The sequence below is a fragment of the Oryzias latipes genome, chromosome 7 (assembly GCF_053564925.1).
Source record: "Oryzias latipes strain Hd-rR chromosome 7, Olatipes_Hd-rR_3.1".
Classification (NCBI taxonomy): Eukaryota; Metazoa; Chordata; class Actinopteri; order Beloniformes; family Adrianichthyidae; genus Oryzias; species Oryzias latipes.
In genome coordinates this window covers 13,339,085-13,357,397 of record NC_136243.1, presented here as the reverse complement: position 1 = coordinate 13,357,397, position 18,313 = coordinate 13,339,085, and the positions used below count along the sequence as shown (strand labels likewise).

At 41.4% G+C, this 18,313-nt stretch overlaps 1 protein-coding gene across 2 annotated transcripts in view; it reads left to right on the top strand.

Annotated features, from left to right (window-relative positions):
- plxna2 (plexin A2) overlaps positions 1 to 18,313 on the top strand; it is a 248,642-nt gene that overhangs the window by 21,557 nt on the left and 208,772 nt on the right. For both annotated transcript variants that reach the window (XM_020704870.3, XM_004070981.5), the window contains exon 2: positions 13,847 to 15,177. In XM_020704870.3, the coding sequence (XP_020560529.1) occupies positions 13,847 to 15,177 (1,331 nt within the window). The remainder of the gene's footprint in view (positions 1 to 13,846; positions 15,178 to 18,313) is intronic.

Sequence of the window (18,313 nt, the reverse complement as noted above, 5' to 3'; positions counted from 1 at the left end):
ATGGACGCATTGTAAGCGCTTTGAGCGTCTGGAAAAGCGCAGATAAAATCCAATCCATTATTATAACTGCTCGGCCATTTATATGATCATTGTGAATCAGTGGATTACGTTACTGGCGTAAACAATTCACTGCTGTAAAGTGTCCCATACCAGCACAAACCTGGCTTCTTCACTAAAGAATCCACTAAAGAAAGAGAGTTTGTTACAAACCGGGCATGTCCAAAGTCCGGCCATGGGCCAAATGAGGCCTGTGTTCAAATTTCCACTGGCATTTTCATAAAACTTTGCAAAAACTTAACAAATTAACAGTATGTTTGCTAAGTACATATTTAGTTTGACCAGTTTTCAGATAATTTCATACGCGAAAAAACGCAACTGCAATGAATTGTTCATTAAATAGTTTATTTGCTTTTGATGTTATTGAAGCTGTTCCGCGAATGTCAAAGATTTTCACCTCACCAAATCTGGCCCTCTTTGCCAAACGTTTGGACACCCCTGGCGTAAGCAAATGAAGACTTACAGTAGTCAAACGAATGTCAACAAAGAGTTCAATTCTGGCCACTCCCACTGAATTTCACACAAACTTCCTTGCATAACAATTGAGTTCCAAAGTTCAGTTGAGTTCCAAAGTTCGAAATTTGTTTAAAAAAATGACCAGCAAGAACTTCAGAATCCAGCTGTGAGAAATAAATGACATAAAGGAGAGGATATATGATCTCGCTCGTGAGAAAAATACATGACTCTGTTCTTGTTGATAATGAAAGAGCCTTAAAAATTTCCTGTTCACCTGTATGACAGGTTAGAGACACTAATGTGAACGTGGCGTGAACCCATGAGCAAACGAAGCTACTGCAGCTCAGGACACCGGTGAGTTTGTCTCATTATAGCTGAACCAAACTCGACCGTAGCACTGCCACCACGAGTGAGATGCTTTTACAAACCAGTAAAGGAGACCAAGGGCGCAAACGCCCCTCTGTCATTCTAATTGCATCGACACAAAATTGATTTCAGGCGTCGGTCGATCGCCAGCTGTGTTACATGAGTCTGTTACATCACAGGTCTCACTGTTATCCCTGCAGCTTGGAGCCCCAAACGAATAAGCAACCTTCAAACTCAACCCCACCTGTGCAGCGTGTGGTATCTAAGCAGTGTCTGGTGGGTGGTGGTGGTGAGAGGGGGTCGATCATGATGAAGATCAGTGGAAAAGTGTTCCTCCTGTTGAGCTTCTAGGGCTTGGATTTTAGCCAATCCCAACTAGCCTCATCCTTTCAGTCAGCATGTGATTACAGAGCTGCGGGCGATATCATACAGTCCTCAGATGAAACAGTAGCAGGGGATTACGTTGACTGACACAATCATTTTTCCAACACCCCCCCCCCCAGTCACTATTATATAACAGATCAGGGTTTTGGCTGCTGGAACAATGCCTGTCATTGTCTAATAACTGGATTTCGGATACGTTTTGACCAAAGGAATAAGCCTATCACCATTTTTATTTATCGATGTGACTTCATTATCCTCTTTCTGTCTGAGTCTGAGTGTAACAACCCCCACCCCGACTTGAGTGTGGCAGCCAGGCGGTGCAAATTTGCTCCAGATAATGGTGGATGTACCATGCCAGCTTCTGAAGTTGTGGCTGCCGCGGCTTGTTACTCCTCTTGGAGTAACAACCGTGCGGCTTCCTCTCCCTCCTTTTTTTTCTCCTTCACTCAAACTCAGAGGGATTGGTGTGTTGTTTGACCTCATATACCCACTTTCCCCAAACCATCTTTCACAGTTTCTGTCCCCTCATCTCATTTCTGTCTCGCTGTATTTTTACTTCCAGCTTCATCATCCCCTCATTCCTAAATCCCTTCATCTGCAGTCATCTTGGCTACTGAGCCGTTCTTTGGCGCTGTGATGAGACAGATGATTAAGAGGGTTGCTGGATACATGGTGATGTGTGACTGCTGAAACGGAAGCCCCTCTCAATGTGATCTCCGCTGGCCTGATTGCAGTGTTTCACGCACGCCCCATGCAACAGGGGACAGCTTTACCCCCCCACGTGCAGAGCAGCGCTTGGTTTTGACGTGCTTATTTGGCGTTCAGACAGGGGCTTTTTGAGGAGCCGACCGAAACATAACACCTTTGTGAGGATCGCCTGCAGATAAGGGAGGTGCTTGAAAAAAGCAAACCAACGCACGCAGACAGTAACTATCATAGTGCTGGACTTCCCGTGCAAACACACAGGTCAACTCTGTGCTCTGACCCTGTTTGGGTTACTGTCATCTGCACTCACTCGGTCGCCGTCGTCATTGCATCACATCTAGTGCTGCAGGACTGGATGCAATCTGAATGCAACAGAAACCATTTGGGCCGTTTATGATTCTCAAATTCTCAGTAGCTCATAAAGTGTTGTCCCTCTGTAGACCCAACCTGGTGATCTTTAGCACCTGGAGCTCCATCATAACTCCTCATTCTGCCATGTCTATTTGTCTTTTTCCGCAACTGATGCTTCATTCTCATCCCTTTCAAGTGACCACTTTCAATTGAAAGTCTTTGTAAACACATGTAAATGTGTTGTGTTTTCGCATTGTTGCGCAAGTTCCTATGACCGTTTTCAGCCTCTACATACAAAACGCATGTTCATTTAACCATAAATTGAACTTCGACCAATCAGTGACTTGGATTTGGTAGTGACGTATGGTCTTTTAATTCATGGAAGTACCAACCGTTTGAAAATTAATACATACAGTTGAGAATTAGTCTTTTTTCAGCATTTTCTGCTGATTGTGAGACTAATTTATGGCAACAACCACTTTGCCCCATAGATCCTCGACTACAAAGATTTCAACTGGACATTTTTGCACCTATACATTTTATATTGTGCGTGTGGTGTTGATCAAAAAGCCCAATACACGTCAGTGTATTTGTTAATCCAGGTCAGATTGCTGTTTTCTCACCCAAGATTCTTTTACAATTTCACTTCCTAGATTTCCTCCAATACAAACAACAGTGAGGAGGTGAAAACCTTCATATTGCAACACTGTACCTGAGAAGACTTCACATTTAATACTTTGGTTAACTCAGCAAGAGTGCTGCAAAGCTGTTATTTTGAAACGCGACGGAGACAAAAGACGTAGCAATTTAGTGTAGATCTGAATTTGCATGTGTAGCTGTTGTTTGCATTCGCGGGAACCTTTGTTTGTTTGTCTGAAACACCCATTCTCTCTTTGTAGGAACATTAGCGTGGATGGGAGTGAGCTGGTGTAGTTGAAAAGGGTGTCAGCTGTGTGTGTGTGTGGGGGGGGGGGGACAAAAATCACTAGATCTACAGAGACACTGTAATCTCCCTCAGTGCATGTGGGAAGCTTTAGGTGAACACCAGCCTTTTTTTCCTCTGAGTTTCAAGTGTATGAAGTGCAAGGGAAGCTAAAACCGGTGATTCCGACTTCCTGATTGACACACTTTTAGCATTTTTTTCTGCGCAGCCATTCGCTTTAATAACCGGCAATGTATTTTTGTTTGAGTAGCTACTGGAGGCAGACTGAAGCAGTGTGACCACTCTGTTTTCAGCTGAAAGTGGTGGAAGGCCTCACAGCACGCCTCTGAGCTTAAACAGTCGTGAGCAAGCATGCTAATGTGGGTCACTAACAAAAAGATAGTTTCATTAACCGCATGCAAAGTGCTCAGTTGGAGTGCCCTCTGAGCACATGCTTAATTGTGGATAAGTGCACATTAATATACTGTGCGTCAATAACTTGCAGCTCTTTTCGACGCTGCTCTGAGTCTTGTGCGTGTCATTCTAAAACATAAATAAAACAGCAGATTAGCAAAGCTTAAAGTCACATTTTTATTAATCATTTTAAAATGCCATTTTTATCTTTTTTTATAATTACGCTCAATTTTTCATCTCCAAAGGCTTGTTTATTGTATTTTCCACACTGTAAGGTGCACTTAAAAGCCTTAGTCTTTTTTTTTTTTTTAAAGAAAATGACCCTTCCCCTTACAATCAGTAATGCTTTGGGTGTGCTCTGTCAATATATCAGTCTGCTTTTGTTTGCAAGTTGCAAACAAGTTCCGGTGTTGGGGATAAGCTAACATGACTAATGTAGATAACGTGTAGCGGTGTTGGTTATAGGCTAACGTGGCTAACATGGCTAATGTGTAGCGTGTTGGGGATAAGCTAACAAGGCTAAAAGGGCTAACAAGTAGCGGTGTTGGGGATAAGCTAACATGGCTAAAATGGCTAATGAGTAGTGGTGTTGTGGATAAGCTAACGTGTAGTGGTGTTATTTTTACATGTTACTAACAAGGTTGGGAGTTATACGCTATGTCCAAATTCCTACCCTAACCCCCATATGGTGCACTACATAGTGTGTTTACCATTTTTTAGTGCTGTCCGAATCTACAATTCCCAAATCGAGTGCCCCAGAAATTTCCCAGAAGTCTCTGCGAAAAACCAGTGTGCATTGATACTCACTGGATTGACGAATATAGACCACAATGCTTTACTTTGGAACAATTTTAGCCAAAAACAATAAGTACATGTATGTTTTTAATAAATCATCGTTTTTATCTTAACAAGACAGTGGACTCATGAATAATCATCGCAAAACGCTCATATTAATTAGATTTTAACTTCGTGAAATCGATGACATCCACTGTTTAAAAGAAAAAGGAAAAAAGTCGTGAGCATGGTGTCCGAATTTCTTCAAATTCAGGGCACTATATAGTGCCGCGCTATATACCGTAGTTTTTCAGGACCTGTAGTTAGGGGTTATGGTGAGAATTCGGACACAACCATAGTTATTGTGCATACAAGAAATGACGAACACTTGTAAAGTGGCGTGGCTCAAACAAGTTCTAGAATTATTGTGAACGCAGTTAATAAGATTTGGCCAAATCGGAATTTTTCCCCTGCGGCTTTTTCCTACCCCGGCAATTGTAGGGGCATTTAAAGCTGTAGTGGTGTCCAAAAGGCTTTTTAATGGAGGAATGGTAGGAACTAGTTTAGGGTTAGTTATTCCTCCGCTAGTAGGGTGATCTGCTGTATACATGTGGGCGAAGGAGAAACACATTTCTTAACTTGTTTCACAATGAGCGACATCTCAAGTTTTCCATATCTCTCCGTTCAGAGGCCTAAATGTGAGAGTAGAGAGAAGCTGGAGGGAAAGAATTCGAATTCGGTCTTTGACTGACCGACTGACAGATCTCTGGTTCTTTTGTGTCACTTAATCTGCTTATACCCGATGAACCTTATTATATATGACACAAGTTCAAAAGAATACAATTCATTGTATACCTAAAATCAGGTGCACTCTAGAAGTGCGAAAAATACCACATCTCTTCAAACTCACCTTTTTAACTTGTCAAGCTATTAAAAATGTAAAAAATGTAATTTTATAATTCAAATTACATGGTTACAATTCAAAAATAATTAAACTAAAAGAATTTTCAAAAGTAGAAATGGTAGAACTAATCCCTAAATCTAAAGTTCGGGTCACCTTATTTCTTTTCATTTTTTTTTTCATTTCTAAAATATGTGAAGCCAGTGCTGAACATTTTCTGACCACACTTATTTTGAATGCTGATAAAACATTGCTTAACATAGCTGCACTTAAAATATTCACTCTGCCATAATTACCCCTTCAAATACGTGCAACAAACAACATCATTTAGCCCTGGACGCACTTAAAAGAGGGGCAGGCTCTGCAACAATGTCCATTTTGGCCCCACGTAGCATGATTTTCTGTCCATTTTTTGTGCATAGTCGCACTTAAAATATGTGCGATTGACATCAGTCCACTTTTTTTAGACTTTCTGTTTTGCAGCGTCTTAGCCAGTTATGCAGTTAGAAGCTTTTGCCTTACCCTGTGTTAGTATTTAATAGACTGGCATTCGTTGGTGCATGCTCAATAAGGCTGATCTAGAACTGAGACGCTTGTGATGTTTTGTGGAACTTCAAGGAAGAAGATTTAAATTGACAGGTTTCATAGAAATCCAATCCCTAATGAAAGTGAAATAAATAATAAATGTTGCAAAAAAGGTGGAAAACAACGTTTTTGAGACTAAACTGTACCTTTGTTAAATTGCGTGAATGGGGAGAGTGTTGGATGTGTAAGCCAACCATAGTGGTTATTTGTTGAACTGCATCTTGTTTTGCAACTGTAAGGTCTTGTATGACAGCAAATATGTTCTTCAAATAAAGCTGAATTTGAATCGTCTTAAAAGGAGCTAAAGGTTTTCCACTTGTATGGAGATCACCCTTCATGCTAACAGAGTAGCTTCCATGATTCTGCGTGACATTACACAACAGTTTTTTCCTAAAACAACTACATTTGTGAGTTATTGCCTTGTAGAAGGGCTGTTTTTGAAAATCCTTTCCCCGCAGTAGTATTATGGGTATAGTTAAGTATAAATCATTTCACATCCACATACACAGCCATTTTTTTTTCAAAAATGTGCTATGTTGCCTTTACTTTTTTATGATTTTACAAAAAAATGTCCCCATAGGCAAGATTAAATTGCATCACTTAAAAAAAAAGCTCTTTTTTTTTCTTCCAAAAATGGTATGATGTTTAGTAGATTATTTTTGACTTAAGCACACACATTTCATGCAATTTTTTTAATTATTTAGAGTATAAAAACATTAATCCAAACCATGAAATTAGGATCTTCCATGTCCTCTTTTTGTTTGTATCCATCGACAATAATTTAGCTCTGTAAACGGATTTGGTTAATGCTCTTTATCTTTACATAAATAAGAATTTAAGAGATCAAAAAATTTGGGTTTTATTGTTAAACAGCTGAGCGTGCAGAGACAGGCGGGTCGTCACAAAGAAGACCTCGTATCTATTTTAAGTAAATCTAAAGTTCAGAGTGCCACTCAAAGCTCTCCTCTGGTTTGATCAATGATAATCTGCCATCAGGAATGTTTTTGGATTGTTTGTGAAGCCAATCACCTTCTCCAATTCTCATATTTTTACATATGATCCTGTTGTTTCTTTTATCCTTTTATCGTCTTTCCATAAAAAGAGCTCCTTTGATCAAAGTCATTGCGTGTCGTCCAGTGGGGTTTCAGCAGAGGACTGTCATCCAACACGGGGCCGGCCCAAAGGCGGTTGATGGGGCCAGTTTGTTTAACAAGCTCTCGGAAGCTGCCTGCATTGAGTGGGCCGACGCTGCGTTTTTGTGTGCCTGCCTTCTCATTATGAGTGGGAAGTTTAGCAGAAAGCTGCCTTTTCTCCGAGCCATGATCACAGCTTGCGAGCTGGAATGCGAGTGACTCTTGACTTCGTGTTCCTCTTTGCTTTGCCTTTCTGTGTGAGCCAAAAAAATGCTCCAGATGAGTGTTTGAAGGCAGATCTTCATCACAATAACCTTTTTTTTTTGTGGGTGGAAGTTTGTTTTTTAAATGTAGTGTATCTGCGTCTTGTTTTCTCCGATAGTTTTGCATCTTAACGGGCAACAGCTGCAATGCCTCTTTTAAAGTAGCAGGATGTCGTTGACTGGACGTTCACTGTAAATAAAGATGAGTGCGATGGTCACATGACCAACTGGGTTCTTAAAAGTTGATTGAATACTATTAATAATCTGTTTAATCATTGGCATTATGGCAGGATATATGATGTTGCCAAACCCTGAAATTAAAATAAAAATTGGAAAAAGTACAGTTGACAGCTTCATTGACAATTGTTGACCTGTCAATGAAAAGGCTGCATCCCATATGAACACAATTCTGAGGTCAACTCTAAAATATCCATCCATCTATTTTGGTGTAGTCCCAGTGTAGTCCCAGTTGGGGTCACAGGGTGCCGGAGCTTACCCAGATCCTGAAGGCCATTGAAGGCGGGATACACCCTGGATTGGTCCACCCATCCATTTCAGGGCTATAACATAGCATGTAGTGTATAAAAATGTACACTTTGATTCAGAATCCAGCCACAGAGACAAAAACATGCCTGAAACCAATAGATATCAATAAATATACATTACGGAGGAAACTTAACGTTGTGCGATATTAGTGCTGAATGTTGCAACGACGATGAGACTTGCGATGTTTCCAATTTTTTGCAACATTTTAATTTAAATAAAGGTCAACACAACTTTAATTATACTCCAAACCACTCTTGTCTACATAGAAGGCATTTAACATAAAAAGCCTCGATTTGATCTGGTCAAATGTGTGAAGGACTATAATTTGTTAAATACTGGGACGCCAAATTGTCGTTACATTGTTTTAGTATGTGTCCAAACATGTAAATTAACAATTTATAGGAATGCAAGCCTAATATACGTCTATGTTGGTTTAAAGTTGAACAGTTTGGGATTGGCTTAAACTGAGACTAACCACAGGCTTTATTCAGATGGACAGTGTGGGTCTACCATTAGTTTGTAGCCATTTGGCCCATTTAAATTCAAGTTTTAAACTCTTGCCATTCTTGTTGGTTTTTTAAACACAGAATTGTGGTATTTCCAAAAATTATCCAATAGCTGCTGAAAAATGTGCCCAGTTTAAATCACTTTACTGCTGATGGACCATATTTAAGGGCTATTTCACTTTCAAATATCAAACTGACAAAGTTCATAGAAATGATCCCCTGTTTTGTAGACAAATAGTAATAAAACATTAATTTTTTATTAGATTTAAGTAGCTAACACTTCAAACAGGAAGTCAAAGTTATACTAGCTTAATTTAGTAGCAAAGCTGCTAAATGAAAGTCGCTACTTAGTATTGTCTTTATTGACCACTTAACTAGTTTTCTTTCAGTATTAATGCTAACTTTGCTGCTTTAACTAAACGTTAATATCTGCTAGCTAATCTAAAGAACCAAACTGAGAAACTGGAACCTCCGCTTTTGATTTGTTTCCCCTCCTGTAATTTTATTGATCGCCACAACAGTTGTTTCCTCCCTGCTTTTCTTTAGTTAACTTGGTAATTGTGTCTAAGTGTGAATTATTCCTTGTTGCATTTATATGTTAATGTTCTTCCCCGTAAACAAAAGAGAGGCTTTGATGTACAGAGCACCATGGGTGATCCGGTGTTCTTCACCTTCTTTTCAAGTCTCCCGCACAGCTGCACAGTACCGAGAACTTAGACGTCAGCCTCCACAAAGGGCTGGTCATGCAATCAGCTTAAACAAAGGCTTCATTCCCGGTCTTGCTGAAAGTAATATGAATGGATAACCTTGGTTGAGGCTTTTCTTTGCACCATTCAGGCCTTTCCTTTCCTTTTTTTTTCTTCTTCTGCTTCTGCAGCTGTTGTCACAAGTGAGAGAATGATGCGTTTATGTCTGACAATGGCCGACGAAGCTGGGAAGAATAAAAAAATAAAAGAAGAGTAAGAAACGCTAGATGGGAGTTTACCGCCTATACGTGTATACAATTAAGGGGCGGAGGTGTATCAAAAGCCTTAAAGGGCAAAAGGCTGCGGGGTTGGTGCAGAAAGCCAGCTCAGCAGGAGGTTGATTACACCACCAACAGGCTCCACTTCACACATCCAGCTTGTAAACTCAAACAAAGAAGCGCAGCGGTGCACAGGCAGCTGAGAGGGAGGACTAGGGCCTGACCCACGCCGCTTTTTTTTTTTTGAGGCAGTGGCACTTTTATGACCATGCTAATAAAGTGCCTCTGAGACAGAGCACCTCCCATAGCTCCCGCCTTTACACACGCCACCGACAGCTTGACTGGGCCTTAGCGCCTCTGTTTATGGACACATGGATCGATGCTTTTCCCCAGGATCTATGTTTTAAGATGCTGTTGTGTGGCCTTTTCAAGAAATGGGTTGGAAAGGCAACCCAAGAGGGTCATCAGTGGGTGTGGTGCAAAGTTGGAAAAAGAGCTGACACTGTTGTAAAGGGAATCCCTAAGCACCGTCTGGGAACCTGTCCTGAACACATTTGGTGTGGTCTCCTGGACCATCTAAGCCCACCTTGAGTTACAAGCATTAACTGTATATAAGAACTGGACTGAGTGGCTCCTCCCCCCTGGTGTTGCAAACAGGAAGGACTGCTGGTTCCAAGAATGCAAAAGCCCTTAGGCCTTTATAGAGAAATAGACAGCTATTAATCACCCATTCAATTAGTCAGACTAACCTTTATTGGTCTGATACCTTTTTTAACACGTGTCGACACATGCCGAGTTATCTAAATGTTTGACAGTGGACTTCCAACAATCTCACTCCTGGTTGTGGGGATGGTTGCCATAGAAATTTACACCAGCTCGGACCAATCACTGCATACTGACGAATACTGGTTCCAACATGGCCACATCTGGATCATGAAAAAAAAAAAACAATTGAATTTACTTAATTTAGTTGTAACCAAAAGTAAGTGATTTTCTACGGGTGATGTCACACCTTCTCTATCCAGTTCTCATATACAAATAATAGATACGAGTGCTTTTAAATTCAAGGTGCAGTTACTGATTATTCCAGCTGCATATTTCACCCTTGATCCCCCCCTCACTCATCCCCTTACTGCTGGAAATGCAAATTTGGAGCATGACAAATGATGTGGGGCCGTCTCTGACACGTTTGAGCCCCCGGCGTCCCCGTGTTGCTCCCCGGCTTACCTCTTTCAGCTCCACAGTAATTACCCTTGTTGGATCACTACGCCTGATCATACTTGATTTTGGGATGCACTGCCATTCTCTCCACTTGTTAGCCCCTTCACACTGCTTGGTGGTGATGGAGCACGGCGATAATATAGCGGGAACGAGCTATAAACACACGCGCCGCATATTCTCCAGGCTTTTATGAGGGGATTGTGTACGGACCCAATAAGGGTTGCTGATTTACTAAAGACAATTGGCGTACCGGTGATTAACTCCTTTAAAATCTGATCATGGCATCAAAAGATGAGCAGCATAAAAGGATAAAAAGAGAGCAGACAAGTTTAAAAGAATTAATTAATAGATAGTGATTCTATAAATTGTGCCCCTTAAAGGGCAGGAGGGGGAGGAGGGTGTATGCAGAAATGGTTTCCAATTTGTTCTCCGTTTGTTTCAGTAATAAGATCCAGGCCTCCTCTTCCAGTGGATGAGATAATTAACTCCTGGGGACAGAGTGCCCCGGGGCTTTATCGTTGTGTTTATGGCACACGCAGTGACAAATCTCTGCAGCCATGCTGAGGCAGGGATGCATACTTAGGGGTTGATCATATATATTTTCTATAAGTGGTACCAAAGGAAGTCAAAAATACAAAGACAAGAGGAAATGTGCAAACAAAACAGGGAACCAGACCATTAAGATGAGCATGTGCAGCTCACACATTTATCTTGACCATACAACCATATAACCATACCGGTCTTATTTAACACCTCTAAACCTACCAAATGTCGATTAAAATTCAATTTGGTGGGAAAAATTGAATCTCACTACCATCTCCTGTTATGTTCTTTTTGCCTTATTCCTTAGTTAGTCACTCAGACCTGGATAGGGGTTGACCCATATGGGAGTACTGTTGTTTTTTTGGGGTGAATCATAGACAGGGGCAGTTGTATCTCACAGGGAGCACAATTGTGTCTTGCGGTTCACTTGAGGGTTGTACGGTCTAAATGGATGTCATAAAAATGGAACTTACCATCGTAATGCATGTGATAAGTGTATCGTATTAGTATTAGTTTGGATAATGTAAGTTACACACATTTATAACACACAGGTACTGCAATCATACTGGTGCCCTTATGCCACACTCTAGTTGTTAGTAACTGGGTCTTTACTGGGCACATGTGCCCATTGGACACCTGTAAGATGTCCACACAGCCTTGAAACCACTGAAGAAGTACGCATAAACCACGCAAAGAACACGTTAATCAGCGTAAAGGACTTCATGTCCGATTCTTGGCCTCACCCACACAGTTCTTTGTCTTCTCCTACTCCTTCTCTGCCTCTGGTTTGGGAGCGTCTGGAGCTGGACCAGTTTGTTAGACATACGTGGACATACATGCAACAGTCGTGGAAAGCCACAAATTTGCATGTGCATCTTGCAAAATCATGCACAATTATGTAAGATTTATGTAATAATTTTGTATAAACTACATCAAATAAGCATAAACTGTGTAATTCTCAACCAACCAAAGATTTTGACCAGCTCGGTGAAACCCATGACGGACATCTGTGCACATCGACGAATGACAAATGCAAGAATCACTTATGAATTACCAATATCACGCACATATCATGAAAGTGCGCAAAATGTAGGTAGTGATTGTGTGATGCACCCTTAAGGCATTATGGGTTGGAGCTCAGTCACTACATTTTCTGTGAACCCTTCACTTTGACGCTTCATCCATTCAGTGGTTTTGTGCTGACGTAGCCACACTTGAGTGAGGGTGTGTGGGTGTTTGAAGCATATTACATCAAATTGTTTCATGAAGCAGGATAAATGGAAGGGACTTTTTAATGTACGGCAAGGATGAGAAAGGAGGTGAAGCAAAGCAGAAGAGGGATGTGTGGTCATGAAAATCTAGTCTATGACCACAATTACAACATATTTGACTTAACTGGCCTGATTGGTAGTAATAGTAATTGTATCTATCAACAACTCCCCGTCACCATCTTCTGTCTCGTGCAATACTTTCTAGGTCTCTCCTGGTGTGACTGGTCTGCTAGATGTCAGCCTCCTCCACATGTTCCTTAGTCTTCCTCACTTTCCATTCCCCTTGGGATTCTAGGTCAGTGCCTGACGGGTGATGCAGGATTTTGGTTTCCTCATGGTGTGGTCGATCCAACTCCATCTTCTTATCCTTATTAGTTCTTCTGCTGTTGGCTGGGTGGTTTTTTGCCATATCTCTTTGTTGCTGATTTGTCCCATTTTAATATCTTTTGAAATACATGACTTTAAATCCCTCTTTAAGGGAGGGGTGGCCATGGTGCAGAGGTGGAGCGGTTGACCTCATCAGAAGGTCGCAGGTTAAGTTCCCACTCTGCCCGCCTATGTGTCAAAGCGTCTTTGGGCAAGTAACTAATACCCTCATTGCTCGTGGTGGTTATAGATTGGCGCCAGTGTTAGCAACAGTGTGCGATGGGTGAATGGGACCTTAGCAATTTGGGCCTTCTAAGAAGGCAGTAAAGAGCTATACAAGTAAACACCATTATTGTTAGTGATATTATAAAGTAAATCTAATATAAAAAGTTTTAAATTAGATCAAATTATTTTCTGTAAGTTCCTCAATTTATTGATAGAAAATGGAAATGTAGGAAATATTTTTTCTGGTGCTTTTAATATAAGCAGATCAATGAAAGCAATTTATAGCAATTGATAATTTTCCTGCTTTATAAGTAATATATATATGTATATATTTTCCCCCATAAATAAATGTTGGCTAGTTGAATTTACTATATGGGATTTGGAATCTATTTTCCATAGTGGATAGAGTTTTAAAAGTTAGTTTGGAACCCTCCTACTGTACATTTAGATTAGCCAAATGTGCTATTTTTTGTAAGGTCAAACCTTTAATATGTGAATTTTAAATTGTGTTTCAGGTTCCGGGGTGATTTCTTTTTTCCCTCTTTTACATGAAACCTTGAGAGATGCTGTCTTTGTACTGTGTCTCCGTCAGCTCTTACATTCTTAGAAACCTTGTGACAGAGACAGATTGAGCATGAGTCATATCAGGCTCATTTCCGCCGCTGCTCTCCTTCCTGCATTGCCTTGCCCTGTCCACTGGCTCCTTTGGAATGTGCACCATAATGGTTTCCCCATATTGTCATTTTTTAATCTCTACTCCCACTTACTCCAAAGTCCTTTGCTCTGTTGAATTTAAACTGTTACAATAAGCCTTTCCGTCTGCCCTTGTGGGTCCTTGTGTGTGTGAAGTTATGCGATATCTAACTCAGTTTATTTCTTCTTCTTTTTTCCAGAAACATGTGAAAACTTCTGCGAAACCTCGGCCTGCAAGTTAGCCCTCGAGAAGAAAAAGGCACTCACCTCTACTCTTCCTCACGTTCGTTCTCCCTGCTTACTAAGCAGTTTCCTTGCAGGTCTGTCAAAAATGGAGGGCCAGTGGGCTGCACGCACAACATCATCACCCTATCGTACATATGGTGCAACAGCCGCTCTGCTGGGACTCTGGCTTCTAGCAGTCCCAGCCGAATCAAGTGGGCAGACCTTCACCAGCTTCCACCCTGAAAGACGGGACTGGGTTTTTAACCACCTCACGGTTCACCAAACCACCGGTTCTCTGTACATCGGAGCAGTCAACCGGGTTTACAAGTTGTCAGGAAACTTGACCCTCCTTGTTTCCCATGACACAGGCCCCGAGGATGACAACAAGGCCTGCTACCCTCCTCTGATTGTCCAGCCATGCTCTGAGCCCCTTGTTTCGACCAGCAACGTTAACAAGCTTCTTCTGATCGATTATTCTCAGAATCGGCTGCTGGCCTGCGGCAGCCTCTACCAGGGAGTCTGCAAACTCCTGCGGCTGGACGACCTCTTCATCCTTGTGGAGCCCTCCCACAAAAAGGAGCACTACCTCTCAAGTGTCAACCAAACAGGGACCATGTATGGGGTCATCGTGCCTTCACAGGGCCAAGATGGCACTCTCTTCATTGGTACGGCGGTTGATGGTAAACAGGACTACTTCCCCACTATTTCCAGTCGAAAGTTACCGCGGGATCCGGAATCCTCCGCCATGCTTGACTATGAAATGCATACAGACTTTGTCTCGTCCCTCATCAAGATCCCGTCTGACACGCTGGCCCTGGTCTCCCACTTTGACATCTACTATGTTTACGGCTTTGCAAGCGGGAACTTTGTTTACTTCCTGACTGTCCAACCAGAGATCCCAGAGAACAGCATGTCATCCAGTGGATCCAACAACGACCTCTTCTACACCTCTCGCATCGTTCGCCTCTGCAAGGACGATCGGAAGTTCCACTCCTACGTCTCACTGCCCATCGGCTGCGTGAAGAACGGCGTTGAATATCGGCTCCTGCAGGCCGCATACCTCGGCAAGCCAGGCCGCATTCTCGCCAGCTCTCTAGGTATCAGCGCCCAAGATGACGTACTATTCACCGTCTTCTCCAAGGGCCAAAAGCAGTTCCACCGACCGCCAGATGACTCAGCACTCTGTGTCTTCACCATCCGGGAAATCAACGCAAGAATTAAGGAGCGCTTGCAGTCCTGCTACCAGGGGGAGGGAAACCTGGAGCTCAACTGGCTCCTCGGGAAAGATGTGCACTGTACCAAAGCGGTAAGAAAAGCACATTCTCACTTTCTAGGACATTCAACCTCTTTGCATTTCTGTCACGACAAACAACTGAAGGACAGCTTTACCATGATGTGATAATTAGTTCAAGATGAAATCCCAAATGGTCTAGAGGTTGAACATCTGCAGGTTACGTGTCAAACATGGTGCAATTTTTCCCACTTAACCTAAACATACCAGAGCACCCAGCACTTGGACTGCACGCTCTAATGACATAAACAGCAATCACCTGGAAATGTTTTGAACTGTATATTATTGCATCCACTCTATTTTTATGTAACACTGTCAAGTTCCTGATATCCAAGGTTAAGCGCTCGCACTCGTGTGTCAGCAGCAGACACTCCAGAAATTAGGCAGGTTTTTTTTTCACAGCCATCAAAAAGAAAGTATTCTCCATGAGCAGTTCCCAAATAACACCCTGCTCTAGATCGTAAAGTGCATACATGTGTGTGCACTTGTATGACTTGCTATTTTAGTAGATATAATCAGTAGGGATGTAGATCTTTTCCTCTCACATTATATGATACGCTCCTCAATACATAGTCAATGAATTGATACATAAAAGATTCAATTAGCCTTTCGGCAATACGACTCAGTCCAATTTCTATTCTTAAATAGGTACAATTTAGTGCTAAAAAGCCTTTTAAAAGCCTTTTTTCACCACTCAGACTTAAGATGGTTCAAATAGCTTGTTACCGCCAACAACTGTGGAAGGGCTTACAGTACACATCCCTCTCTGTGGTTCACCTTTATCTAAGTAATGTCTTTTTGCTTGCATCACATGTACATAAAGAGGCAAAGACAAAGCCAATTATTTACATCCCAGTCAGTTTTATACCTTTTTACTAACAATAATTTGTTTTGAACCAATACTACTGTTACTGTCAGTGCTGTATTGATCTGTTATCCTTTACATCCCTATTAATTACCCATCTAAGCATCACCAAAATTCTGAGTCTACTGCAGAGAAGGGGCTTTAATTGGCTTTAGTTTAGAGTTAAACACTAGTAATTAAATGTCTGTTAAAAAAAAAAGAAAAGTTTTGGGGAGAGTTGACGTGTCTGTACTCCCCACTGTCTTTCATCTCTCAACTTTAGACCCCACACCATTTTTATTTCTGTTAAAATACCCAATTATCCTGTTAAAAGTCAGTGTATCTGCCACGTGTTGTCAAAGTAGAGTTATGTGTCTTGATTCACCTCGTTCCCTGGTGGTCGCTGTTCCTTTGTGCTTTCATTATGCAACTGTGAATGGTAGCTAAGGATTATTAAAAATTAATGACTGCCTAAGTGGATGACTTGCACATTGGTCTGTGCATCAGAAAGGCTTGGTGAGAGTGCACACTCTGTGGAGTGGGACCTCAAGACATCTCCGTCCCTTAGGGTGATGAGTGCCACTGATTAGCTTCTTTTGTTGCTAATCTGCCAGACCGCTCTTATTAAAATCAGTCAATTCGGCACTTGTACCATTTTGGAGGTGATTGTCAGGAGCAGGGAGACATGATCCGGAGCTGTCTGTTGGGCTTTATTAGCTCCACCGAGAAGGCAGGGGAAGATGTTGAAGAAAGCAGAGGGGAGGGGGGCGTGAAAAGGAGCCAGCGGTGCATCGCGATGACAGCGGTTGGGAGCCTCATTAACGGTTGGAGCTCGAATTAGAAAAAAAAAAGTTCCAGTTTCCCAGAAGAGCCCCCCCAGTCATTGGCGTGTGCATTGAAGGTTGCCAGCTGCTACCTGTAAAGCTCTACCACCCACTGCCTTCTACAGAACAGCAAGTGTTTGTCCTTTTATGGTTTTCACCAAAGCGCTCTGCCTTTTGCTTCATCAAATTATGTCTTTTTTTTTTTTTTTTTACTTGTCCTGTCCAGCAGCTGAGCAAGCAGATCAGATAAGAACTGAAGGGTTTTTGTGTTGGACAGATTTTACCGTTACAATAGTACCAGCTCAGTGGCCTTGTGGTAGAGTGTCCGCCCTGAGACTGAAACTTCATGAGTTCATACCAAAGACTCCAAAAATGGGACCCAATGCTCTCTTGCTTAACACTCAGCATTAAGGGGTTGGATTGGGGGGGTTAAACCACCCAATGGTTCCCGAGCTAGGTTGTGTCTGCAGCTCACCGCTCCCCCAGGGGATGGGTCAAATGCGGAGAACAAATCTTACACACCTAGATGTGTGACAGCTACCGTATTTTCCGGACTATAAGTCGCCTTTTTTTCATAGTTTGGCAAGGGGTGCGACTTATACTCCGCAGCTACTTATATTAGAACTAAATTGAAATAAATACATTGTTAACCCTCCTGTTATGTTCATTTGTGAGGAACAGAGATGATGTTCCTGGGTCAATTTGATGTATGAGGTATGTTAAGTGACTCAGAGAATCAGCAAACTTTTTTTAAAGTAAGATCTTGAAAGCTAACAACATACTATTCTATTTTCCAATGATTTCATAGATTCAGAAATACAATAAAAATGACAACTGTTCCTACAAATACAGGATGAAAACAGAGTATTAGTTGGCCAATGATGCTTCATGAAAGGAATAAATAAATAAGTATGAGAAAGAATTACTGTGAAATTATGAGATAAACAGTCTGCTATGATTTATTCATATGAGTTTGTGCAAGTTATTATATCTTGGTCTCAGATTTTGTCAAATAAATTTCCCGTCAAAATGCGACTTATAGTCCAGTGCGACTTATCTGTGTTTTTTTCTACTTTATAATGCATTTTTGGGCTGGTGCGACTTATACTTCGCAGCGACTTATAGTCCGGGAAAATACGGTAAGAGGACTTTAAGTTTAACCTTAATAGGGGATTATGAATCTTTGGACACATGAGGAGTATAATTGTATAAACTCCTTTTGTATTTGAGGCTAAACTTTATTTGTATAAAATGTTTAGGCATATATGTTTTTTTTTGGACCAGAAAGATAAGAGAAAAAAAGAGTGGGGTATTAAAGATGGGGACCAAAAAAAAACGTTGGAGGACAAAAAAATAAGGATAAAGAATAGGAGGGGATAGGGTTACAAAAATAAATGATGCTTTTAAGATCAAGAGTAGATTATTTGAAAATATTTGATGAAGGAAGGTTTAAATCCTTGCAAGGTAGCAGACAGATGTGCCA